Source organism: Colossoma macropomum, unplaced genomic scaffold, assembly GCF_904425465.1.
Source record: "Colossoma macropomum unplaced genomic scaffold, Colossoma_macropomum, whole genome shotgun sequence".
Classification (NCBI taxonomy): Eukaryota; Metazoa; Chordata; class Actinopteri; order Characiformes; family Serrasalmidae; genus Colossoma; species Colossoma macropomum.
The window spans coordinates 25,297,152-25,322,887 of record NW_023494792.1 but is presented as its reverse complement, the minus strand read 5'-3'; the positions used below and the strand labels follow the sequence as shown (position 1 = coordinate 25,322,887).

The 25,736-nt window shown below is 41.4% G+C and overlaps 2 protein-coding genes across 4 annotated transcripts in view; both read left to right on the top strand.

Annotated features, from left to right (window-relative positions):
- uhrf1bp1l (UHRF1 binding protein 1-like) overlaps nucleotides 1–14,623 on the top strand; it is a 50,862-nt gene extending 36,239 nt beyond the window's left edge. The window contains 10 exon segments of the mRNA XM_036576707.1: nucleotides 590–738; nucleotides 1,098–1,252; nucleotides 2,375–2,458; nucleotides 2,460–2,526; nucleotides 2,637–2,681; nucleotides 3,574–3,618; nucleotides 8,654–8,910; nucleotides 10,004–10,112; nucleotides 10,404–10,564; nucleotides 12,003–14,623. Coding sequence (XP_036432600.1) covers nucleotides 590–738; nucleotides 1,098–1,252; nucleotides 2,375–2,458; nucleotides 2,460–2,526; nucleotides 2,637–2,681; nucleotides 3,574–3,618; nucleotides 8,654–8,910; nucleotides 10,004–10,112; nucleotides 10,404–10,564; nucleotides 12,003–12,143 — 1,213 coding nt within the window. The 3' untranslated portion in view covers nucleotides 12,144–14,623.
- Nucleotides 14,624–17,359: 2,736 nt separating this feature from the next.
- anks1b (ankyrin repeat and sterile alpha motif domain containing 1B) overlaps nucleotides 17,360–25,736 on the top strand; it is a 257,933-nt gene continuing 249,556 nt past the window's right edge. For all 3 annotated transcript variants that reach the window (XM_036576704.1, XM_036576703.1, XM_036576706.1), the window contains exon 1: nucleotides 17,360–17,910. In XM_036576704.1, coding sequence (XP_036432597.1) covers nucleotides 17,780–17,910 — 131 coding nt within the window. In that variant the 5' untranslated portion in view covers nucleotides 17,360–17,779. The remainder of the gene's footprint in view (nucleotides 17,911–25,736) is intronic.

Here is a 25,736-nt window from a genome sequence, read left to right as displayed (position 1 = left end):
AATTTTCTATTTAACACCCATTACTAGACCAGGTTAAAACTAAATGTTATGACAAAGATGAGCTTTGGCTCAGTGAACCTCAGTAGTTCTGCAAAGCTGTCGCTGTCCACTATGGGCTTCTTCTCCAAATAGCTGTCTGTCTTACTGCTTGTGAATGTTTGCTTTTAATATGGCACATCAATGTAGCTGTGCTATCATCCCCTCAAAAAGTAGTCCTGGACATCAATATTTGTAGCTGCAATTCCTTTTTAAATATACATGTTTAGTGGAACCAATTGCCTCGTGTACAACTGAACAGTGTTCCTCAACTTGAATTATCAACCTGCCTTTTCAGATAAGAGCTGTTCTTTATCGGAAATGTAATGAAATGAATGTTTTTCTTAACAGATAGCATTGGTCGAATATTTGTCCACTACTTGGTTAATCATTTACATCCCTACTGTAAACTGCATTGTTTAAAGTATATATAATTATGAGGACCATTTAAAGAAGTCCATATTGTCACATTTTATTATAATTAAAGGGACGTTTGGACTCACACTCACACACTCACTCACTCACTCGGTGTCTTCTGTCGTGTGTGTTTCAGTGGGCGTCTGATGCGGGATCGGTCTCAATCCAGTTTCTCTGTGTCCTATAAGAACATGAAGAAGAGCCCCTCTCTCCAGTCTCTGGATAACATCTCCATAGACAGCTACTCACTGGAGGACTGTGACTCATACAGCCTGATGGAGAGAGGTACCCCCCCGTCTCTCTCTCTCTCTCTCTCTGATTTTCTTTCTGTCACTTTCTCTCAAACCGTTAGTCCTGGTGCTCATGCTTAAGTTTGTATGGTGATATATGCTGCGGTACACAATGTCATGGCCACTAGATGGCAGTATCATATAATGAACTGAAAGAGCATCTTTCTTTGCGCTTTTTGTTGCATCATAATAAAAAAACAACAACAGTACAGCTGACTGGAGTGCAGTGCTACATATTTGATCTACATTTTTGCCAGTGTGAATATGTTCTCTTTACATTATTTCTTATAGCTGTAGTTGTTAACAGCAATGAGGGGTGTGTGTGTGTGTGTTTGTGTGTTTGTGTGGTTGTAGACGACGTATCCATCTCTGGTTTTAAAGCCCCTCTGAGTGAGCCGACAGCTCCAGAGCGAGCCACTGAGGTGCTGGTGCAGGATGGAGATGATGCTCAGTCTCCAGACGCAGTCAGTGCCACCTCACAGAGCATCGATGAGCCCACCAAAGACCTGGTACAGCCATTTGTTACTTTTCTTTCTTTTCTTCCACCGCCCCCCCCCAAATTTACTGCATTTTATTTTTTTTTTAAATAAAGTCCAATAGTCCAAATTGTTTTCTAACATAAGTTTTCTAAGTTTCTCTCCTATCCCTTAACATTAAACTGCTTTTATTATTGTGACTTTAAGACATATATATGTAAATAAGCGCTATTCTGATTGGCCGCCCTGTATTGTACCTTACTAATAAAGCAGTCTGGGATGAAATGCTCCTTATAACTTCAAGTTGAAAGGTCTGGGCTAAACTGCTGTAGACAGAATAGGCAATTATATGTCAGTGTTTTTGTTCTTATGATATTACAAAAACAGTGAATTTGAAACAGGCTGTTCTTGCAGCTTAATTTTTGTACATGGACTGTGTGAACTGGGTAGTGACCGGTGTGTTTTGAAGTTTTAAGTGTTTATGTACTATATCAAACTATTTTATTTAAAAAAAACAATTAAAAAATTAAAAATCAACAATTAAAATCCCATTTTCAATGATATGGACTCAATAAGTAAAAATGAATGTCCCCTTTTGGGATATTGCAGGGTTTTTTTTGTATGTTTGTTTTGGGAGTTTTTATTATTTTATTTTTTTTACTTTGTTTTTTTTTTTACAGGATTTGAAATTGCCAGCTGTCCTTACAGTGTGTTAAAATTTCATGATGAAGCAATAGATGTGCTTCAGAATTACTTTGAAAAAAATGTTCCATTTACATCCATTTAAAGTTAAGAACGTTTTTCCTTCTTTTGCAATTTTATCTTTTGGAGTTTTGTAGCAACAGCGACAATAAGGTTGTACACCAAAGTATGCATAGAATAGAATATTTAAAACAACACGTAAAAGAAATGTAACAAAGTAAAACAATCCATAGGAACAACAGTTAAAAAAATAATGAATAAAAAATCAAGAATAACGTGTGGTAGTAGATGGATATTGTGTATGGATCAAGCCATCTGTAACTCTGTCCTGTTCTTTCTCTTGCTCTGTCTTGTATGATCTTATTCTGTCTGCCTTTCAGCTTTAACATTTAAATGCTTGTGTGTCTGTGTGTGTGTGTCTGTGTGTGTGTGTGTGTGTGTCTGCCCCCGCAGGTCTCGGTGCTAGTGCTGAAGGTGCACTCTGTGTGTGGCTCTCTGGACCTGAGAGGTGATAACACTGCAGTGGCTCTGGAGGTGGGGACAGGTCCGGCCCAATCAGCTGGGCAATGTCAGTCTACGCCAGTATCTTAGCAACCGCAGCCTCAGTAAGACCACCTCCTCAATAGTCTGTCTGTGTATGTCTGTGTGTGTGAGAGAATCCTGATAGGTTACCTCTCTGTAAATGTGTTGGTTAATTCTCTGCACCCCCCCCCAGGTTTAGTCTGTTCCACACCACTAACTACTGCTGAGAGCAGTGAAGGTATTGTGTGCGTGTGTGCGTGCGTGTGCGTGTTGTGGGTTTGTGTTCTGAGATATTCTGAGTAGGTCTGTGCTGGTAACTCTGAGAGGCATCTTAATTAGGTAACCGGATGGAAAATGACTGTCATAACTGGTCAGCCCATATCAGGGTGGGGGGTACCAGACTATTTATTTAAAAAAAAAAAACACACACAAAAAAAACACACACACGCAAAAACACAGGCACAGTTGCGGCTGTAGAATATTGTCATCTTTAATTTGGCCACAAAACTGTAATCATACTAGTAATAAAGAATTGCGAATGTCGCATGAACTTTGCTGTCTGAGGCCGCTTGGCTTAGCCTGATGCCTTCTTCTCTAAAGCTGTTTCGCCTGTAGCTATTTGAAACAGCCCATTTTGCCTGATGAATGAGAGCTGGGACACAATTTTGTTTTGTCTGAAACCTGCTGCTGTGTCTGATGTCCTAAAATCAACATTATACTGTTACAGATGCCTTTTTTTGGAGAAATATCTACCTACCGCACCAAAAGCATTCATCCAGCACAGCTCAACAGCCACATTTATAGAACACTCACATCTCTGTTAGATGCAGTAAGTGTGATATTAATATAGGATATCAATTACCCTGATTTATTTGAAAGTTCAGTTATGTCCCTGTGCTTGGGTACTAGTGTCTTGACTATGGTTTGCATAAAATAAATCAATAAATGAATGACAGGTTTTAAATTGGCAGTTAATGAGTTTTTGCTGTCACTGGATGCTGTTACCGCGGTAACTCTGTTAAATGTTACTGGGCACAGGCCTACTTCTGAGTGTTTGAGTGTGAAAATGTTGAATATATGATAGTTCACCTCATTGAAAATGTGTTGGTTTACATCTTGCATTTCTTTAGGTTTAATCTGTTCCCCACCACTAACGACTGCTCAGAGCAGTGAAGGTATTGTGTGTGTGTGTGTGTGTGTGTGTGTGTGTGTGTGTGTGTGTTGCAGGTGCTTGAGTGCTGACCAGCTGTGTGTGTGCATGTGCTTGTAAATGTGTGCATTTATAATGAAAATTACTTCACTGTAAACTCTCACTGTACGTGTCATGAACGTTCACCTCCAATCCACACATTTCAGTCTTGCAGTCACTGTTTATGAGGCTCCCTGAAAATAGGGGTCTGCGCTCTACCCACACACACACACACACACACACACACACACACACACACACACCTCAACACTCACATGCTCGCCAGTTTTGTGGTTCTGCTGAGGGGACTCAACTGTCACAGCCCACTGAGTGCTGCAGAAGCAGAACTGCTGCTTCAGGAGAATTTAAACTACACACACACACACACACACACACACCTACACACACACCTACACACACACACACACACACACACACACACACAGAGAGAGACAGTAACTCAGCTCTACAGTGAAATGCTGCCCCCTCACTAATTTAATCCCTTAGCTCTTGCCGCTCTGGTTTCTCTTCACTGACTCTTCAGCTGCTGTTTTTTAGCCATTTCCCCTCTATCTCTGTCCTGCACATGCCTGCACGCTTGCTCTCTTTCGCTCCCCCGTCTCCTTCACTCTTTTTTCTCTTTATCTCTCTTTGTCTTCCCCCCTCTCTCTGTCTTAATTTCTTTCTTTATTTCTGTCATTTCTTCCTTTTTATTTTCTCTCTTCCTCTGTCTCCCTCTCTTTTCTGTCTTTCTCTCTTCTTGTTTCCTATTTTCTTTTTCTTTTTTCTTTCTTTCCTTCATTTGCTTATTTTATCTTTCACTGTCTTCTTTCTTTCACTCCTTCTCCCCTTCTCTGTCTTTCTCTCATCTTCCTCTTTCTTTACATCTCATCTTCCCTTTTTTTATCTCTTTTCTATCTCTTTCTCTCTTCTTCTGTTTCCGCTCTCTCTTTCCTTCTTTCTTTCCCTCTTTTGCTTACTTTATCTCACTCTTTTGTTACTTTCTCTTCCTCTCCTTTTCTTTCTTTTGTCTGTCTTTTTTCTCTTTATCTTTCACCCTCCATCTCTCTTTTCTTTCTTTCTTTGTCTTGGTCTTTCTTCATCTCTGCATCTCTGTCTTTTTCTTTGTATTTCTTTATCATGGTTTTTCTATCTTTCTGTCCTTTCTGTCTTTCTTTGTCTTGCTCTTTCTTTCTTTCTTTCTTTCTTTCTTTCTTTCTTTCATCTCTCTCTCTCTCTCTCTCTCTCTCTCTCTCTCTCTCTCTCTCTCTCTGTGGTTGTTTGTTTTCAGCTGTATGTCTGAGTTCAGGTTTTGGAGAAAAAAGCTATAATCTCTGCATCTGTAAACTTTGCAGAGCTAATTTCAGTGCAGTCACTCGGGGCAGACGGAGGCCGCTTGGCTGTTGATTTAGAAACTGAAAGGCCTGACTGCTCCCCAGTGTTGCAGTGCAGGAGTGAGCTTCAGGCTGTTTCTCTGTCCAAGTGAAGATGAGCTTTAGATAAAGCAGCCCGGTGATCACGTTTAGAGCTGAAACACACTGCTGCAGGCCATACTTGCTGCTAATCCGCACGATCAAAAAGACAGGATGAAATCAAAGATTCCTCTGTCTTATTCTCTTTCCCTTTCTCTCTCACTCACACTCTCTCTCTCTCTATCTCTCTCACTCACACTCTCTCTGTCTCTCTCTCTCTCTCTCTCTCTCTCTCTCTCTCTCTCTCTCACTCCCACACTCGCGCTCAATCTGCGTGCTCTGCTGGAAGCACTCTTAAACGTTAGTTCAAGACTCAGTCATTTGTAATTTAGACCATATATTCCGTGCTTTCTCCAGTGTACAGTGTGTTGAGAGTGAAATATTGCATAGAATAAGTACTTTGTGATTCAGTGTCTTGGAATGGAGAGTTTGTAGAATGAGTGCTTCTTTCTCTGAATGTTTTCCTTACACATTTTCTAAGAGCACAGGCTGACTCCACATTAGTCGGTACCAGAGAATGAGCATGTGTGCAAAAGTTCATGAGCATCTCCAAATTTCTCTAATTTGGGTGATGACAGTCTCGCAGTGCTTTATGACCATTTCCTATTTACAGTAGTGCTCTCATGAATTTTAGTAGGGCTGGAGTGATATATAACGGTTGGCCAATAATATAAAACATAAAAATAACAATAACATGTTAAGTGTACGCTAACTTAACCTTTAGCATGAGAACAATATAGCACAGACCACATCTTTTGAGGAAACTAATGAAAAATGAGAGATAAATAATAAACCAAAACTATAAAGAATTATAAGTAGCTCCATTCTCAGTGCTACAGTACTTTTTTAAGACTGTGAGTTTCTGTTTATTTAAATGTAAGAAGTGCGAATAAAGTAAACAAAGTAATTCAGAGTGGTTTGATAAAAAGATTAATATAGAAACTTACCTATTTCTTTACAGTGGTGGTGATGGGAACCAGAGGTTGTGATGTCTACAATGCAAATATAGCCATTTTATTTGCTATCCAAAACCACCAGTGGACCCAAGGTGTGAAATACAGGGGGTTCTGGGAGGTCCAGGACCCCCTAATTAATCTCTTGGACCTCCTTAATGTCTCAAAATCAAAATTCTGGGGGTTCCTGAAAATAAGCTTATGCAGTCCATTAGGGAAAATAGAAAAATAGACACTCAAATACAAATTCAGGGAAAGGTCGTTATTTATCCTATTTCACAATTGGCGAGCTTCTGTCTTTAATAGTTGTAACTAACTATGCAGCCCTGGCATCAGGGTGGCGCTGTGTTCGCCCAGTTTGTCCTTCATAGCCTAGCTACTGTAACTATGTGCAGAGTTCCTCTAAAAAAACTTAAGTCTGAAAACATGCCCAATTTTGCTAAAAAAAACTGGTGAAAAGAGTGAATTCTTAGTCATTTTTCAAACCAAAGACAAAGGAGATGTGTAAGATCTCAGTTAATGTGTGGAAGAACGCATTAACAAACTGGGCAAGAGCATTTCCAGAAGAATTGTTGAAGTACTGATGCTAGCATTAGCACTAGAGCTGGGCGATATGGCCAAAAATGTTATCACGATAAACAAAATTCATATCGTTCGATATCGATACATACCGCGATAAATGTCAAATCATTATTTCTTTCAAGTTTGAAGGCTGATTTTTGCTCCTGGTTGGTTAACTGCTGTTTTAAACTATCCTTTATGGTCGGAACACAACAAACACTCAAACAGTGGAACAATTCACAGATCTGTCATGGGAGAGTGGGAGAGAGTGTCTGGTGAGCTGTTTTTACCAGCTGGAAAAGCATGGATATTTTGTAACAGTCATAATTTAAGAAAGAAAACAGATTATTTTAGCTGGTGCCGAGCGCCCGCTACAAATCACATCACAGTATTCAGACACCAGAAGCGACGACTGGATATTCAATTGTAGTAGTTTAAGTGGTGAACCGCAAAATATCAACACCAGACAAACGGAGTCCTCCTTTTAGGTACGTTTAAACTGAAAGCGGTGCTTTTGTGTCGTGTTTGATCTACAGTATCATCAGTTCTCCGTGTTTTGGAGTGACGGAGTGCTGCTTAAAGTTAGCCAGCTGCTAAAAACAGCTAGCCTGGAAAGCTAGCGCTCTCCCGCTCTCCAATGCCTCACAGCTTCCTCAGTTTACTTTCGTTTAAATCACGGCTGTAATTTACATGAACCCACTTCTTTCTTTCACTTTCGTTGCTTGGGAATGCACTAATACTTAAATATGACTGTCCAAGCGCTGTAACAGTGCTGTAGTTGTGAGGATTGTGATTTAACGCTGCTAAAGTTGTTAGGATGTACAGAAAGAGGTGAGTTCGCTGTAGGTCAGTACAGTTACACCACTGACCTCGTCACTCACACTCGGTCACAGGAGATCAGATCGCCTGTCGCTCCACTCAGACAGGGAATCTATAACTCCGCGTTTCAGCCGTTGCTAAAGACTCGTCTTACTCGTGGCCCCCTCCCTCTCTAATCGTGTAGAAAAACTCGGAAGTGCGCCCTCTCCTGGCGACAGCAGAGTAGTGTCGTCTTCCTTGCAGTAGAAAACGCCTCCAAGGCTTTCGCTGAACGTGGGAGTGTGAGAGTGGTGTATTATATCGAACATTTATCGAACATGTCGTATCGCTCTATCGAGGAAAAGTTAAATCGTGATAATTATCGTTATCGTTTTATCGCCCAGCCCTAATTAGCACTGTTAAGGCAAGTAAATTAGCAGTTAGCCAACACTGCAGTAGGCAGCCAACATGGGGACCCCTCAAATATCAAGGAGTATTTTTGCATACTGAGTGAACCTACATGTCTTCTGAGTTTCCATATGTAATGTTGATTATGGTTAAATAGGGGTAAATCTGAAAAAAAAATTAGACCAAAACCTTCATAAAACTAAAAACTATCATAATACAATGTCTCAGGCATAAGGCAGTGTTTTTGTGACCACTTAATGTAACAGCTTTCTGTGAGGGAGCTTTTAAGAGGCCTTAATCTCTTGATCACCACCACTGTGAACAATTCTGACTTGGTAAGTTTCTCTAGAATGGAGTTTTTCCACATCAAATTACTCTGAACTCTTAAAATCGTTGTCGATATCTGTTTAGGACATATAATTTTCATACTGGCCAGTCTTTAGATTTCAGCCCAATTTCCTGCCCCCATGTAGGCAACATGTGCTCTTTTACATTACAGTAAGTTGCCAGTGCATCACTGGCTTTAGTTTAACATTTCCCAGTGCACAGCTGTCTTTTGCCATTCACTTATTTGTGGTTTGTGGGTTTTGCTAATGCATTCTATGCTCATTTTCTCGAATGGTGTGCTGATGCTGAATGCAAGGGGGGGATTTCTACACTATGTAAAGGGAGCATTTGATTGCTAGTAAATGACGGTTGTTTCCCACTTACTTACAGCAGCATAGCTCCCATCATCTGTTCAACCAAGCCACAACACACTTAAATAAGAAAATGCAAACCTTCAGTTGAAGACTTGCTAATGAGATTGTGAATTGTGTGTGTGTGACAGACTCTGGCTCAGGCCAGGACCCCTACAGTCAGCAGCTGAGCCCAGAAGTGCGTATTAGGTTGGAGAGTGGTCCAGGGGCCGCGGCTCACTCTCCTCTGGCTGAACATAACGGCTTCCTACAGTGCCACCTACAGTCCTTTAATGCTGACTTCCTCATGACATCACTGCGAAACCTCGCCATCTTCCTGGAGGATGACTCTGCCTCCCAGGTCCTCCCTATGGAGATCACAATCAAAGATACACATGTGAACCTGAAGGTATGGGCATTGCAAATACAGGTGTATGACCATTGAGATGAAGATGATTTTGAAATTGGCTTAACCCTCAAAGGCACTGGTTTATTACAATCTCTATTTGAATGAAAAGCTGTTGCACATACAGTCTTGTTTTGTGGAAGGATGTCAGTTTTAAAAAATGTTGACTCAAGTCTGTCAATGCTGAATTTAAGTTGAATGCAAATGTATATTTTTATTATTATTTAATTGTGTAACTAATTGATTAAATCGCCTTTAAATAAACAATATATCACTGCTGTTGGAACAAAACCTTGTGTCTCCATTTTTGTCGTTTTTCAGTTTTTGAGATTTGAAAATGTCTGTTGGCTTTTACATTGTGTGTAAATTTCATGATGAGTGGACCTAAAGAAACAGCCCAAAATTACTTGGTAAAAAAAGTCTGGTTATATTGACCTACATTAAAAATAAAGTATGTTTTTTCCTTCTCCTGTAAAGTTACCACTTGGAGATACAAGTTTTTGTTCCGACAGCAGCGATATATTAGAAGTGCCATATCCTACACTTTACTTGTAATAATTTTTAACCTCGGGTCCATTAACCTTTGTGTGGTTTTATGTACCAAAAAAGGCCATAATTTAATTCCTGATCATTTTTAAACCTTTTTTCATCCCTCTGAAATTAAACAGGGTTTTTGTTACTGGGGCTTTAAGACTGATGAATGTAAATGCCCTCCATTCCGATTGACTGGCCTGTATTGTGCATCATTCACAGACAAGTCCAGGCTGAAGAGCTCTCTAACTTCAGTTTGAGCAGAACTGAAATGCTTTAGGCTGAAGAGGGGCTATATGTGAATGGACTGTTACTTGTGACATCCCCAAAAAAATCAATATGGATTGTTTTTTGCTATGTATTTCTATATATAGACCAAATAGAGTAGAAAGTGAATGATGTGAAGAAAATGTAATTTTGTATGATATGGGCTATTTAATAACAAAACAGTAATAATTGTGTACTCCTAAGGGTTACATTCTTGCCAGCATTTACAGCATTTATGGTCATGCACTCTTGCTTAAGCTTTTACACTGCATATTATTTGTGTGTATGTGTGATGTAGGATGATGGCCCCCGAGACAACCCCTCAGAGCCAGAGACAACCCCCATTTCCCTACACATCCACAATCTCCTGGTGCACCGCAGAGATGATGGCTCTTTCCACATCGGAGGTTACTCATCGCTCTCTTCTTTCTCTTTGTCTTTCTCTCTCTCTTTCTCTCTTTCTCTCTTTCTCTCTCTCTTTCTCTCTCTCTCTCTCTCTCTCTCTCTCTCTCTCTCTCTCATTTTCTCCCTTCCTGAATGTCTTTCCTTTCATACCATGCATGCTCATGTTGATGATTTGGTGTACTGCATTTAACGAAACCTTTTCACATGTTTGCATCTGTTTTGTTTTGTAACTGATTGACTGTGAATCACGCCTGTTTTGTATTGGCCCCGCCCCTTTCTCTCCCATCGGACAGTTGAGCGTGCTGCAGAGGCAGAGCCTCAGAAGGCGGGGCCTGTGACTGACAGCAGGCTCAGTTCTGTCCCTGAAGTTCCTGTGGGCGTGGCCTGTGAGCCGAAAGCCACTCAGACTGCACCTCTGTCACCCACAAGCCCCATTCCCACCAGTAGAGAAAAGGTATAGAGGAATAAACAGCTGTTGATTCAAATGTGATTCCTGCATGCTAAAGACTGTGTACATCCTTTTGGAATTGGCAGTTCAGTAGTTGCAGCTTAGACAAAAACCATCTTGAATCTTTCAAGCTTTCTCTTTCGTTCTTGTCTACTGAGTCTACTGAGTCAGCCTGGTGTTAATTGAAAGCCTTTGTCTATATGGGTGTCACTAATGAACTAGCCTAGTTGATAAATAAAGCTCTTGCTGGAGAAGAGCAGAAACAGCTTCTCCATTGAGAAATGCCTTCACAGAAGATAATTAGTGCTTCTTTTTTTGTTCGGCAGTGCCTTCCAGTTCTTCTATACCCTAAAATATAGCAGCTTCAGCTGCTGTTATGGAGTCTTTTTTCCCCTTTCTGTGTCACACAGAACCAGTGGAACTCTCCTTAAGTCACTGGTCAGGCTAAAACTCCTAAAGTCAGTGTAAAATCAGAATTAAGATCTTGTAATTTGCCAAAAAGTTCTTTGCACAGTTCCATACAACAACCACCTTTGGTTCCCTAAAACAAACTTTCGAGTGATCTTATTTAGATCTTATTTTGTAAATGACGTCTGAGTGTGAAGAACCTTTTTAAAGTTTAAAGAACCTCCACAGTATGTAGAGGTTCTAGGACGAACCTCTAAATTGACGTAAGACCTATGCATCATCTGAAGGTTCCTCTCACTCACATCTCATTTCCAAAAGTGTTTCTCTAAATAACCATTCATAGCAGATAATTAATGCAGTTAGTTTTGTTCTGCACTGCTGTCCAGTTCTGCTATACCCTAAATATAGCAGCTTCAGCTACTCTTTAGAGAAACATTTTTGTATTGATGTAGGAACTCTGTGTGAAGGTTATTTAAACTCTTCACACTCCTAGTTTCCAACATAGGGAGTGTGATTCATGTCTACTAACACAGTTCATCATATCAAATCATTTAAAAGGCAAAATTCTTGTTTTCTTGTAATCATGTAATCTTTAATTGACTTTGGCTCACCTCGAAAACATCTTGTGACTGTTGATTACATCACCGTGCACCAGTTGGAGGAGAAAAATATCAACCAATAACATCGTGGAAAACACTCAACTAGCTCAGAGACCCTCCCTGATGCTGTGTTTCACTTGGAAACACATCATTATACAAAAGGAAAGTATAATTTAACAAAACAGTGAATTCATGGAGGCGAATGAAGTGAAAGCCTTGTGAGATTCAGGTAGTTTTTTTTAAACTATAGGCAATCTGTGGCTATAGTTATTGGATCTGTATTGCAAGTTCTGCTATTGCTATTACCTTCTATTGCTGATGGTATAATGATAAGGATCCTTATGCATGTTCATATTTGCATTAATACTAGAGAAAGAAGTAGAATGTCCTTGTAAAACACAACATTCGAATTCAGCTCTGCGTATTCCTCTTCACAGCTGCTGGTAGAGGAGAACGAATGCTTGAAGCAGGAGCTCTCCAGAACCAAGATGGCGCTCGCCGAGGCCCAGATGGAGAAAGACTCGCTCCTGCACCATATGAAGAGCCTCAAACTCAACAGTGGGGGCAGCACCAGCTAGCAGTTGTGTGCGTGCAGGACTGACACCAGCCACATGGGGGCAGCAGAGAGTTTGGAGGGCCCGGCACCGAAGGCAGGCCCAGTGTGTGGGGTCCACACACTGCAGTCAGTAGTATCTGTGATCTATAGGGAGAGAAACCTCCAGTATACAGGCACAGAGCTGTACTGAAACGGCCCAGTGAGACAGCTTGCTTTAAAGGCTGTGTCATTTTTGCTCTCTTCCCCCATCTTTCTCTTCATCTTTTCACTTTCTGATGGACTGCTTGTCCATTTTTTTTTTTCAGACAGTTTGAAAATGTCAGCTCAGTTGCTATGTCTGAGGGTCACCCGCACGACCCCACCAACAGAGACACAGACAAACTCTGGGGAGCACATTCCATATTCATAGGCTCAGCCCGTGGACACTTTTAGTCTTACAAGTTGAGTTAACTCTGAATGTCATATCTTTTAAAAGAATGTCTTAAAATAAACTTAAAAAGACAGTTTGCACAGCACTGAACTGTATCATGAACTCAAAGCCGTTGAGCTATGTTGTGTTCGTGTGTACAGTAGGGATAACTCAAAGGAATGTTTTGTACAGAATTTTGAATGGTGTTCTTGTGTAAGTGTGAGTGTGTGGGTGACAGTGGAGGAGGGTGGGCGACATTTTTTTACATTGTTTTATTACACCAAAAAACGTTTTCCTAAACGTTTCTGGTCACACTACAATAATTTTCATAATGCGATATTGCACTCAACTGTTGATTCTTTGCATAGACATAGAAGTATGTGTTGAAAAGGCTAAGAAAGCAGCACTTTGTTAACTGTAGTGATTAGAGATGGCACGATACCACTTTTTTTCCCAATATATCGAGCCGATATTGTTTTCTCTTTAAAAGCTAAACTTTAACTGTTTTAAATGAAGCACATCGCTTAAGATGAACATTTAAGAGTAGGCCATCATGATCAAACTACTCAACCACTCTACTACCCCACAGGCAGAAAATCTTAGATAACACTAACCATGTCTCAAAGCCAAGGATGCAGACGAGGAAGGCAGCTGTTATGTCACTGGTGGTTGTCTCGTTTTGTGGGATCATTCGAATGCGACTGAGAAATGCAGGCTACATTACAGAGTAATTGAAAGACTCAGCTGGAGCATCCTTCAAGACTTTTAATCACCCACAATCCTTCACGCGCAGCGCAAAACTATTTGATAACGCCAGAAAACAGCAGCAGATGGAAATTTGTGGCAGCAGAGTTTGTAATTAAATGTAATTTTTTTTTTTTTTGTTACTTTGCTTATATCAGTAAGCCATGACATGTTGATACAGCTTTCTCAGACTGTCTTGAATTTGACAGCGCTGAAGAGGAGTCTTTGTTTAGCAGTGCTAGGAAGGTCTCTCCTACCTCAGCTGCAGCCTTCACTTTGAGACATGCCTACCATGTAGATGAGTGCTATTTCAGGATAGATTTGGGACTGAATTGGATGGGATTCACTCTTTTTTTCTCCCCCTATCTGATAACCGATTCTGCTGAAATTGGTTGAGGTGATACACACCGATACTGAAATGCCATCTCTATTAGTAACATTAGGTAGTGTTTTTTCTGAGGTCATAGGAGAGAGCTTGTGTGCGTGTGCTAACATTCTGTGTGTTGTACGACACATTTTCATTTAGTTAGTTTATATGGGCTGAAGTGCTGCGCAGTGTTTGCAGTTCTCATGCTGTGTGAGCATTGTACCTGTGTAATTCTCAGTGGAGACTCTAACATTGAGACCATTGGGTTCTTGTAATGTAGTAGAGACTTTAACGCATCGGACAGAAGTACCACATCATTATAAAGTTAAAAACTTTCTATCAAAACCTGATTTCATTTTATTAGAGAATGTAATAGTCCTGTATTCAATTCGCTTAATTGGCTCATTCGCTTGTTATTGCTTAAGAGGACACAAAGCCGCTGTTTTTTATGTACAGTAGTGTGTCTACTTAGAAATGCTTCTTTGTTTAGACCAAAGCCCCAGTCTGTACCACCTCCTTCTCTCTCTTTCTCTATCCCTCTCCCCATCCCTTGTTTCTTACAGCAGCCTCTACAAGTGCCTGTCACTGCGCACCCTCTCCAGGGGCCTGGTTATCCATCCCTCTTCTGAATGTGTGCTCCAGTCCTTTCATCAGGCTCTTCTTCTCTCACTCGGTGGGAAAACTGTGTCCACCAACACCCAACCCAGCGGGCCAGACTAACAAACACATTGATTGATTGTATAAAACTTTTAAAGGGGTTATGTGACCCCTTCCTCCTCCTGTACTGCGGCTCCTGCCTTCTCATCACCACAGCCCATCCTCAGTCCCAACAAAATCTGCCTACAATCATGTGAGCTCCACCCACCGAGCACAAACGGAAAATGCAACAACGAAAACAAGCAAACTTGTAAAATAATTGAATATGTAAAAGCTGCTGAAACAAGTGAAATAAAATAATAAAATGAAGTCTTTCTAAAATCTGGCTACATGTGTTTCAGCAATGTCCATAATTTCAGTCTTTTTTTTTCTTTCCAAGAATAGCTTTCCTCACTGCAACAAGGCCAGAGGCTAGTAAAGTTCGTTGGGCTGCCTGTGGTTTCAACAAACCTTCATGGGTCAGCACTAAGCTACACTAAACATGGGTAAATTGCATCAGCAAACAGGAACAGAGGAAGGATAACAAGTTTTTAGGTTCAAACCAGAAGTTTGAAGCCTCCAAGTTGGGCTCAAAGCAGTTAAACAGACGTCACTAGTAGTTAATCACTGTTATTGAACAAAATACTATATGCTATAGAAAGACTTTAACTTGGAAAGGTGTGGTATATAACACATTGGGAATACACTTATAGCCCGCTGTACTGTGTGTATATACAGGGTTAACACAAAACAGCAGAAGCTTAGCAATACTTTATTAAGTAAGGTCACTGTGTGCCTTGAGGACAGATCCAGCTAAAACACAATTAGATATACCGATGAGTCATAGTAGGTTCATTGCCAGTTTTACAACTGGAATATGTGTCAGCTATAAAAAGATTTGACAATCAACACGGCTTTCAATACATGAGGCAACGAACACTTTCAATGAGGCCAAATAGTTGTTGCCCAAATTGCTAAATTATCTTGTACGTCAAAGGGAACAGTCTCAAAAATGTTTCATTTGTTTTATTGAGAAGCAAACCACATGAGATATGTTGCACTAGATCGACACAGAGGGATACATGACCAGTTAACATTGACAGATTGCTTGCTTAACATCTTAAAAATACTGCATTAAATGACCACAGGATAAAACCATCACTTAATAAAAAAAAGACCTTCATAAAGCTGGAATTCATGGTGTTTGTTGACCACTTGTGTCTAAAACCAAAACATAAGGATGCACAACTGGAGGAAGGATCACAAAGCGTGCACCAGTGGGTGATGGAGGACACTGAATATGGTCTGATGAGTCATCTTTCAGAATGACTTCCATCCATTATTGGTTGGCAATTGTTAAGCGGTTAGGCCTGAAATGTTCTATGGTGGTGGAAGCGTAAAGGTGTATTTGATGCAACCTATGATGTCCCTACATTCTAAGATAACAGTGCTACAAACACACTGCTAAACAAATTCATGAACCCCTGGACGAATCATACACCAGCTTCTAAACATCACCTCCTTCATCCATCATACAGTTGGGGTTTTTTTTTTGAACCCACCACACACAGTTCAAGGTTTGTACAATGTATCTTCTAAAATGAAGGGGATAAATAGGGGGTTTGTCCTCCCTTTTGCTGCAGTAACAGCCTCTTCTCCTCTGGGAAGGCTTCACATTAGATTGCTGTGAGGATTTGATTGCATTCAACCACAAGAGCAATAGTGAGTTCAGGTACTGATGTTGGATCTTTCTTTTCTGAGATTAAATACTACACAGTTTAGCTTTAATGTCCATCTGGTGTCTTCTTGTCCAGATCACGTGGTTTATAACAGTGCCCTCTATGGGGTGACAGAGAAACTGCAACATTCACCAGCTTTATTGTTGTCAGAAAGAACTGACTTGTGTTCCGTTGCGAATCTTCTTTTTATGGGATGTAAATCACTTCGCATCACTCTCTGTTTACATCCGGTATTTTGAAGGCCACATTATCCTGGCTTCACAATGGAGAAAATCTCTCTCTCTCTCTCTCTCTCACTCACACACACACACAAACACAGACAGCATCAATGCTATCCTCTGACGGGGTCAGACTCCTAGTATTGGATTCTCTCTAGAAGCCCCCCAGTCCTACTCTGCGTTTGTACTCTATTTATTGCCAGTTAAGGCAAATGAATGCTGCCCTTTGTGCGGCTCTTGTGTAGTTTACTCCCACAACAAAATACCAAATAGTTCTTAAACAAGCTCTTGTTTCTTGTGTGTGTGCTTAGAGAGAGAGAGAGAGAGAGGCGTGGAGAGGGAGGAGGGTCTGGAATAGATTTGGCTCCTAAGCTCAGGTTCTCACTCCCTCCTGGCAAAACTGGAGCTCAGTGATTCGGTCCAACACCCGGTGGGCCTGCAGCTGTCTCTCTCTCTCCCTCTCTCTCCTCTCTCTCTCTCTCTCTCTCTCTCTCCTTTTCTCCCTTTTCTCTTTCCGCCTCTTGAGTGTCTCTATATCCCTGTATGTTTGAGCCTCTCTCTGTCTCTCTCGCTCGCTCGCTCTCTCTCTCTCTCCTTGGAGGAGAGGGAATATTCCTCCGTACAGGAAGTGATGCTGAAGGCTACAGTAGTGAAAGCAGAGCAGAACAAATATCCACACTGCTGTGGAGCTGCTTACGGTCGGGTGTGTGTTCTCTTTCCCCCCGCTCTGTCTCGTAGTGCAGACCCCTTCTCTGTGTGGAGTGTGGAAGCCCCCTTCTCTCTCTCAGCCCCCTCGCTCTTCTGTAGCTCCGCTAGCTTTCTCCTCCACTGAAAAAGGTGAACCGCTTCACTCACAAAGCGCGGCGCGATTCCCGCCTGGAGAGAGAGAGAGAGAGAGAGAGAGAGAGAGAGAGAGAGAGCTCCATCCCAAACACACACACACACCTCCATTTACAGCGGGACGACACACTCACACGCGCGACATTAAAAATAGGTTACTGCAACAAAGCCACACCGACCCTCTACTTCCACGCCCAGGAGAGTGAGAGAGAGAGAGAGAGAGACTCACTCAGTGGGAAGAAGGCAAAAGAAGAGAGAGAGAGTCACTCAGAGGGAGAAGGCGAGAGAGAGAGAGAGAGAGTCACTCAGAGGGAGAAGGCGAGAGAGAGAGAGAGAGAGGGTCACTCAGAGGGAGAAGGCGAGAGAGAGAGAGCAAAGCTGGGATGCGGGACCGCTGTCGACACCACAGCTCACACACTCATAGAGGGAGCGGAGAGCGGCGTGTGCTACACATCGTGTGTGTGTAGAGAAAGAAAGAGAGAGAGAGAGAGAGAGAGAGAGAGAGAGAGAGAGACACACACACACACGCGCGCGCACAGAAATCAGAGCCATAACGGTCCGGTCGCTCGTCTCCAGGCAACCGGGCCGTTAGAGCAGCTCCTAGCCGAGCAGAGTGCTGCCATGGCCGGGTAGAGGAGTACAGGCGGACGAGGTGTTTTTTTCCTCTTTTTCTGCCGGATTTCAGGATTCCCCGTTGGAGGCGAGATGGGAAAAGAGCAGGAGCTTCTGGAGGCGGCGCGGACAGGGAATGTAGCCGTGGTGGAGAAGCTGCTGAGCGGGAAAAAGGGGCTGCTGGGCTCCGGCTCCGGCTCCATCCAACTGCCCGGACTGCTCAGGTAGGCAGCTCTGCTAACTTTTGCTAACGGGAAAAGGAGGCGGAGGAGGAGAGGGGTCTTTCTATGCTCTGAGGTGGGGTTAGACAGGGGACACTAGGCTGGAGTCCACCGGCTGTGGAGTTTTATTGGTAACAGTAGAGTATGTTTAAGCCACTGCAGTTGCCTGTGCTATGCAATGTGTTGCACTCACACCCACTCTCGGCATGCGGGAGCAGCGGAGGCTCCGAGGCGGCTCTGTCCCGTCATCGTGCTGCCTGGGGGCCAGTTTAGGGGGCTGTCTGATTTGGGCTGAACTTTTGGCCTGAAGTTTGGAAGGGTCCCACTGCTGAGTTTGCCGGGGATGCTCTCTGAGTGTGTGTTTGTGTGTGTGTGTGTGTGTGAGAATAAGTGAGAGTGGTCAATCTTGATCCACTAGTAAACTAATTTAGCTTACTGTGATCACCTTCTCCAAGCATTAACTGACCCATAGCACTGCACTGATCTGGACAACATTTCTGCACAGTTCAGTCAAGATCTAAACAAAGTCAGTCAGAGTGGTTTGATGTGAAATGCTCTATTCTAGAGAAACCTAGAGTCAGACTTGTTCACAGTGTTTAGAGCATCTACAAGCTGCCTCACAGAAAGCTATTACATGAAATGGTTGCAAATATCAGACATGGTTTTACAGTAGTTTATGATAAGATTGTGGCCTAAAACATATTTTTAAAAGCCATACATACATAAGGGAACATGCAGAGTGCTGTAAAGCCAAAATAAAACTTTGTTGTTTTGGATTACATACATAAAACAGCTGTATTTGTATGTGACTGATCACCACTGTAATGAAATATGAATCAGTATCTGTACAGAACACCACTTTACATTAAAATACTCTGAATGACTTTGTTTACAGTTTAACAACTGAACTATACAGGGATATAAAAAGCCTTTTAATGAATCAGTGACTAATTAATCAAATGCTATTTATTGATATTTCAATTGCCAATTCCTAGTATCCTGTGCCATGGGATATCTTTGGCTGCAGTGGTTCCCAACGTCCACCACCAGCTGAGTCCTTCTGCATCCTAAAGGTTTCATGGACTGATAGCACATTCCTGATGTTAAAACCGTCAGACAGTTGTCTCTCCAGCCCAGCTCCAGTCTTCCTCCAGGATTAGTGTGAACGCTGGCACGCTCTGGGACTACATTACCCTCCCGGAGAGACAGCTTCAGCCTGCAGGCTCTTTCAGCAGAGGGCATACAGCAGCACAGCTCCACCGCCGAATACGTGAAATGACAACTGTTGTGTTGTGCAGCCGAGAAGGAGATAGATGTGAGCTGGAGGCAGAGGCTGCGGTGGGGGAGGGGTAACTGGGAACTGCATGCCTGCTTGCCTCTCTGTGTGTGTGTGAGGGAGAAAGGCCAGAGAGAGAGAGAAGGCAGCAACCTTCATGCTGATAATTTGCTCCACGCTCAGTGCCTTTCAGTGTTGCACCTCTGCACAAAGAATCCCTCTCCGCCCCAGTCAGTCACTGTGGTCTGTTCATAATTTAGTCGCTGTTTTTTTTTTTCCTTTTCTACTACAGTACTCTGCCAGACATTGTTGTCTGGTCTTTGTTTCTCGCCGTGCTGTGGATTCCTTGTGTTCTGGTGGAGAGTGTAGGCATGCGCCGGGTATTCAGTGTATTTGGTTATTCAGTAGACAGGCTGGTGGAACAGTACAGTACTGTGGGTGGTCTGTTTTGGTCCAATAAGACACGTGCTGCCCTCTCTCTCCCTCTGTCTCTCTCTCTCTCTCTCTCTCCCTCTCTCTCTCTCTCTATTAAAGGTATAGCCCAGTTAAAACAAATAGTGCTAATGGTATAGGGGAGGATGCTATGGGAACAATTTATCCCAATATACCAATGTATTTTTTGATACATGATATGCATTACAATGTTTTGTTTTTCTGTGGTTTAATAAGTTGCAACAGACAAAAAAGAACCAATAGTGCCACATTCAAAAAACAGCATAAAAAATGTGAATACAACAATGTTTATTCAACATTTCACATACTGTGCTATGCTAAATTCAGTTAAATAGGACGACTTATATTTTTTTGGGTGTTTTTCCACTGTACATTCAAAAACAAGAACTGACCCAAGTGTCTAGTTCGGGTTCATTTTCCGTCTACTTAAAAACAGCTGGAACTGTCATAATAACCAAAATTGATCATTTTATTACCTTGTTGGTCATTTTATGCTACTCTAAGTGGGCTAATTAGCTACTTGCTAGCTATAGTTAGCTCAACTTATTTACTGAGATGAAACAATGCTCTGCACCAACACACTCACACAAACGTCTACAGTTACAAAGAATCATATGTAGAATCAAACAAAGCTTATATTTGTGAGAGAATTTGAGCAAAAACACCCGTTCTGTGGAGGCTAGCTTCAATGCTAATAGCATGAGTGTCCTAACTACCCTAGCTAACTCTTTACAAAGGAACAGTTCCAAAAATAGCAATCAACACATCAACATACCAGTCTAGTTGACAGTTGGCTGCACTTATTGGTCATATTATAGTCTTTGGTGACTTTATCTTCACCTGGGAGAGTCAAGAAAGTGTTACTAGAGACAGAGGAGAACACCATCGAGGACCATTAGGTCTTGTTTGAGAAGATTGCTGACAATATCTGTGATATATAATAATTCTAACAATGAATGAGTGACATCTTATAGCCACTGATTAGCATTATGCCACTGATATGCTAACTGCCACGTTAGCATGCTTGAGTCAGCTATTTCTTTAACGGAGAGAGAGAGAGAGAGCGAGAGACACATTTAGTGAGGCCTGAAGAGGATTCCCAAGCCATGCCTTATTGAGTGTGCATGTGTGTGGGCGTGTGAAAGGTCAGAGGTCACGTACTCCTGGAATTCGAGATTCTGATTATGAGTTATTCCCACCTTGAGGCCACCGCAGGGTTTCACAGGAAATACCAAAGCTGTGAATCATTTCGTAGAGACCGTGTCGTGGCACACAGATGCAGAGGCATGGGTCCCACTGCACCACTGGTGACGTGCTGCCATGGAATCAATACTTTGTGCCCTCATAGTCCTAATGGATCGTCCCATCAATAACACGAGAAGGAAGCTGCATGACTGTGCACTGTGCCCTGTATCAGTAACGCTCAGCAACAAGCTGCTTTATTGTCGCTTCATGTTAATATACACCACCAGTAATACTGAGTGACACTCTGAGGATAATAAGCCATGGTTACGTAACATACAATTCTGCATGCAGATGAGTTTACATTGATGTAAGATACATATTTTTGCATATATTTGCCCCCTTTGTCACTAGACAAGTGACAGGAAGAGGCTCAAACCAGTTAACCCCTTAAACTCAAACCAGAATGTTGGTTCAGACCTCAGTCCTACTTTAGAATTACCTAGGTTTTACACTACCAACATAATTCATAGTATTTACTGAGTACTTACTGACATTCCATATCACGGAAAACATTTCCTTGCTTTTTTAAACAAATATTTGCGGTATAACCATTATCAATGACTCAAAGCATTATGTTGACTCAAAAGTCCATATAGCCCAAGGAATCTAAACTGCAATAACAGCTATATATAGAAACCATGCCCTTTAACAGATTAACAACTGAACAACAGCCTAAGCTTGCAGTTTAATTTGTGAACTTGACCAAAAATTTTGTCAGTTATGTTTTGTCTTAGACTACAAAGCTGGTTTAGATATGCCATGGAAAGCATCCTGTGATGCGGCAGGTCTTTGGTTCAAATCTGAGTTGACTGAAACGGGTTGTGCTGGTGCCTTGACCCGGATCAACGTTGGCTGGTGTGTGCCAGCATTGACGGCTGCCGTAGAAAAGGGCAGGCCAAAGGGAGGTAGCTGCGTGCTGTTATGTCTCGTCTGTGAGTGTAAGCTGTCATATGGAAGCTCACTCCCTCAAAGAGCGCAGTTGCATGCAGTTTAAAGCTTGAATTTGACGCTTAGTTTCATCTATCAGAAGTCCGAGACTAGCTTTTGAAAATACGCGTGGACATATCTGAGAGCCAGATGGTTGTAAGAGAGCCGGTGCACTGACTTAACTTCAGATCAAACATCATGAAAAATCTACTTGCAGTCAGTTTTATGGAAGGATTAGGGCTCTGCAACAAGGACAAAAAGCCATATTGTGATTATATTACTACATACTGCAACTGAATAAGCCTTGTAATATGTTAAAGACACTAGCGATGATTAAAGACTGGTGTGGAAATAATTTTATTTGCTGTTATTTATGTAATTTATGGGTTATTATGTGTTATTTTAATATGTTGAATCTTGTCAAAGCCTTGATTCGTCCAAAAAAATACAGCACACTCATGTGGAACGTCAGGATGCTTATAGGAAAAAAATGACAGAGGGTTCAGTTGAAACATTAAAATTTCTGCACAGCTCAAACATGAAGAAGTCAGCAAAGTCATTTAGAGTGGTTTGATGTTAAATGGTTAGTCCTAGAACATCAGAGTTGTTCACAGTGGTTGTGATAGGAACCAGACTTCTGCAGAAATTAGTGCTTCTAAAAGATCCTTCACAGAAAGTTATTCCCTGAAATGGTTACAGATGCTCTGCCTGATGCCTGATACATTGTTGTATGAGAGTACTGAGATATGGGTGAGATAAAGATAATCACAATAACAACAAAATATCATCATATGTAGGTTCACTGATCATATTGGATGGTAAATAAAATGGCTATATTTCCAGTGTAGACTTCATGACCCCTGGTTCCCCCACCACTGTAAAGAAAGAGTTAATATGTTTCTCCACAGTCAACTATTTCACATCATACCACTCTGAATGACTTTGTTTATATAGCAGTGAATTATGCAAAAATTTTGAACCTGATCACATAATGTACCTCAGGTTACACACAATATTAACGTTTTTGATATCTCATTAGAACTGTACAGAATTCTGTCTTTGAAGAAGCCAGTACTGCCACCCTTACTGACAGTGTGCATCCAGAATACAGCAAATAAAAGCCACTGTGCAGTTACAGTTCTGTCTGTGCTCATGAGATAAGCATTGAGCTTTGGGGTGCAGTATTTTTCGGATTGTGCTCAAGCACAGATGAAAGGGAAAGTGTTTCTTGTTTCTAGCACATGGTTTGAATGGTCCTGAATGTCATGGTTAGCACACAAATACATGCACACAGTGAGACAGAGAGTGCTGTACCTTTGATTCATGGCTTTAGAAAAGTATCATGTGAAAGCTTGTCATGCTAATAGACAGTCCTGACAAATTCAGGGAGCCTTCCTGCTGTATACTGCAGTGCTACTGCCAAAGCATGTACATCTAAGTGAAAATAATAACCATAAATTCTAAAAGTGTAAATATACTTTGGTGCTGAGGTGGGGAGAATGAGGAGATTCAGTCTCTAAAGCACAAAAAAAAATAAAATTCCTAATAATTACCTTACAAGTATGCTGAGTTTTCTATGTACAAGACTATGTAGGTATGTTAATTACATACAAATATTAATAACATTATGACTTTTTTCCTTGCTTAATTTATGTCTTTATGTATTCTTGGAGTGCACGTGGTATATTTTACCCCTGTTAAACTATATTCTGTCATGTATAACACATGGTCTAACCTGCTGCCTGCCTCAGTTTTAACTTGGCATTTTTGTTAATACTGTAAAAAATACAAATCTTGCAATTTAAATCTTTTCTGATCCTTTTTGCTGCTTATAGTTTCCATATAGCACCAAAAAGGGTTCTTCTGTTGTTACAAGCTTGACAGTAGCAGAACCCTTTTTTTGTGCTATATAGAACCATTTTCTAAAAGGCTCTGTATTGAAACACATACAACACATTCCCCATCAATCTGAAGAACTATTTCACCATGCAAAGAACCCTTTAAGTATGGAATGGTTCTTTGAGCATTCGTGGTTCTATATAGAACCATTGTCTTTATCAAAGAACCCTTGAAGAACCATCTTTTTCAAGAGTGTGTCTCCTTCACTCTCTCTCACTCTCCCTGTGTCTCCTTCACTCTCTCTCTCTCACTCTCCCTGTGTCTCCTTCACTCTCTCTCTCAAACTCTCCCTCTGTCTCCTTCACTTTCTCTTGCTCCCCTCTTCCCTGACCTGAGCAGCGTTCGTGTCGTGGTCAAATTCAAATGCTGTTCTTTTTCTAAATGGATTTAAAAGAAATGCTCCACAAATTTTGTCAACAGTTGAAATATACTTTGGCGGGTGTTAGTACACCTGTGTGCACCACCAAAGTATAGATAGTATTCACAAAACCCAGAAAAAGTGTTCTGCGGCCATATTGTTGACATTCTGTCCACATGATGTATATGACCAGTCAGTGCCAATGTTAAGACCAAATCAAGATACTAAGAAAAAGTTGGTTTGACTGGAGGTGTTGATCTGTACCAAATCGATTAGTTATATTTGAGTTCCAGTTTTGCGCCATTGCTTGTGACAAAATATCCAGACTTCTATAATTATCTTGTAAATACTGTATCACCCTACACATTGCAGAAGCTAAAATCATGCAAATCGCTGAGATTATATAATTATTCTGTCTATGGAAGTGTTGACGATATTCTGTGTTTTGCACCAACTACACCATCGAATGTCATTGTGATCACAAAAATGTGTAATAGCTGCCTTTCTATGCTTGATTAGGGTTAATTAGTGTTAGTTTTATCTTAGATTAAGTTATGTGAGCCCTACTGAGGCTTGGTTGTTAACTGCATTCATTGTCTAACTAAAACTTTCGACATAAACAGACTGCATTAGACAATCATCATTCAGTGTCAGTTGTCAGTTGTGAATAATAACAATAATCAAGGGCAAAACACAGAATTAATTCTGTGTACCTATTACAAAAGAATGAGAACCAGCTTTGGTATAGGGAGATGACTGGAAGTTTTTCTTGTGATTTGTCCTTCACTGGCTCAGCCCTCGTGATGTGGGACAGCCAGGATGCTATAAAAGCTTACGCTGCATTGTTTTTTGTTGCTACAACTATAAACCACTCAGCATACCATGGCTATATTTTATCTCTCAGGATGCTTTATTATCTAACGGTGTACAAACAGTGGCTCCATGAGAGCCCCTGTCGCCACGGTCATCACCATTGTCATCACCGTGTTGACCGGTGGTATGTCAACAATATGGCGCTGGCGACAAGCGTGGCATCAACACTGGTTAGCATTGTGCTAATTGCTTGCCAAAATCATCACACACTTGCCCCTAGCATTGTAGCTCCTGTGCAAAAGTAAAGAGGCCTTGGCCAGTTTGGTGTAAGGGGAAAATTTGGTCTGTCGCTGTAAAAATTCGAAAATGAAAAATTGAAGCCTGCAGAGTCGTAACAGACCGAGTTAAGCCTCAGAGCCAACACGAAGCAAATCCAGGTGCAATTCTATTCAGCTAGCTATGTGGAAATGAACAAGGGTCCAAGTACCTGAGCCAAGTTGGACTCAGATCCACCCAGTTCAGCTGTGGAAACTGGCTTACACTCACAGTCACGCTTACACTATTGAAACTCAGTACATGTGCATGCATTTCACCCAGCTTCAAATATCTAAATATGTGTGCATACAGTCATGCAAGTGCAGATACATATTTAAGCACAAAACTGGGTGTATGTCTATACATAGGTACTGTATAAGATGTAAAGATGTAAAATTGCTGGTGAAAAGGTTGATTAGGTCAACTGATGTGGATGTTCCGGTATGTATCATCCAGCACTTTCCTAGATATATTGGTTAGTATAGTTTCTCTGTGTCAGTTAATGAATGAAGCATAAATTGATCTAAATAGTTGTGTCAGATT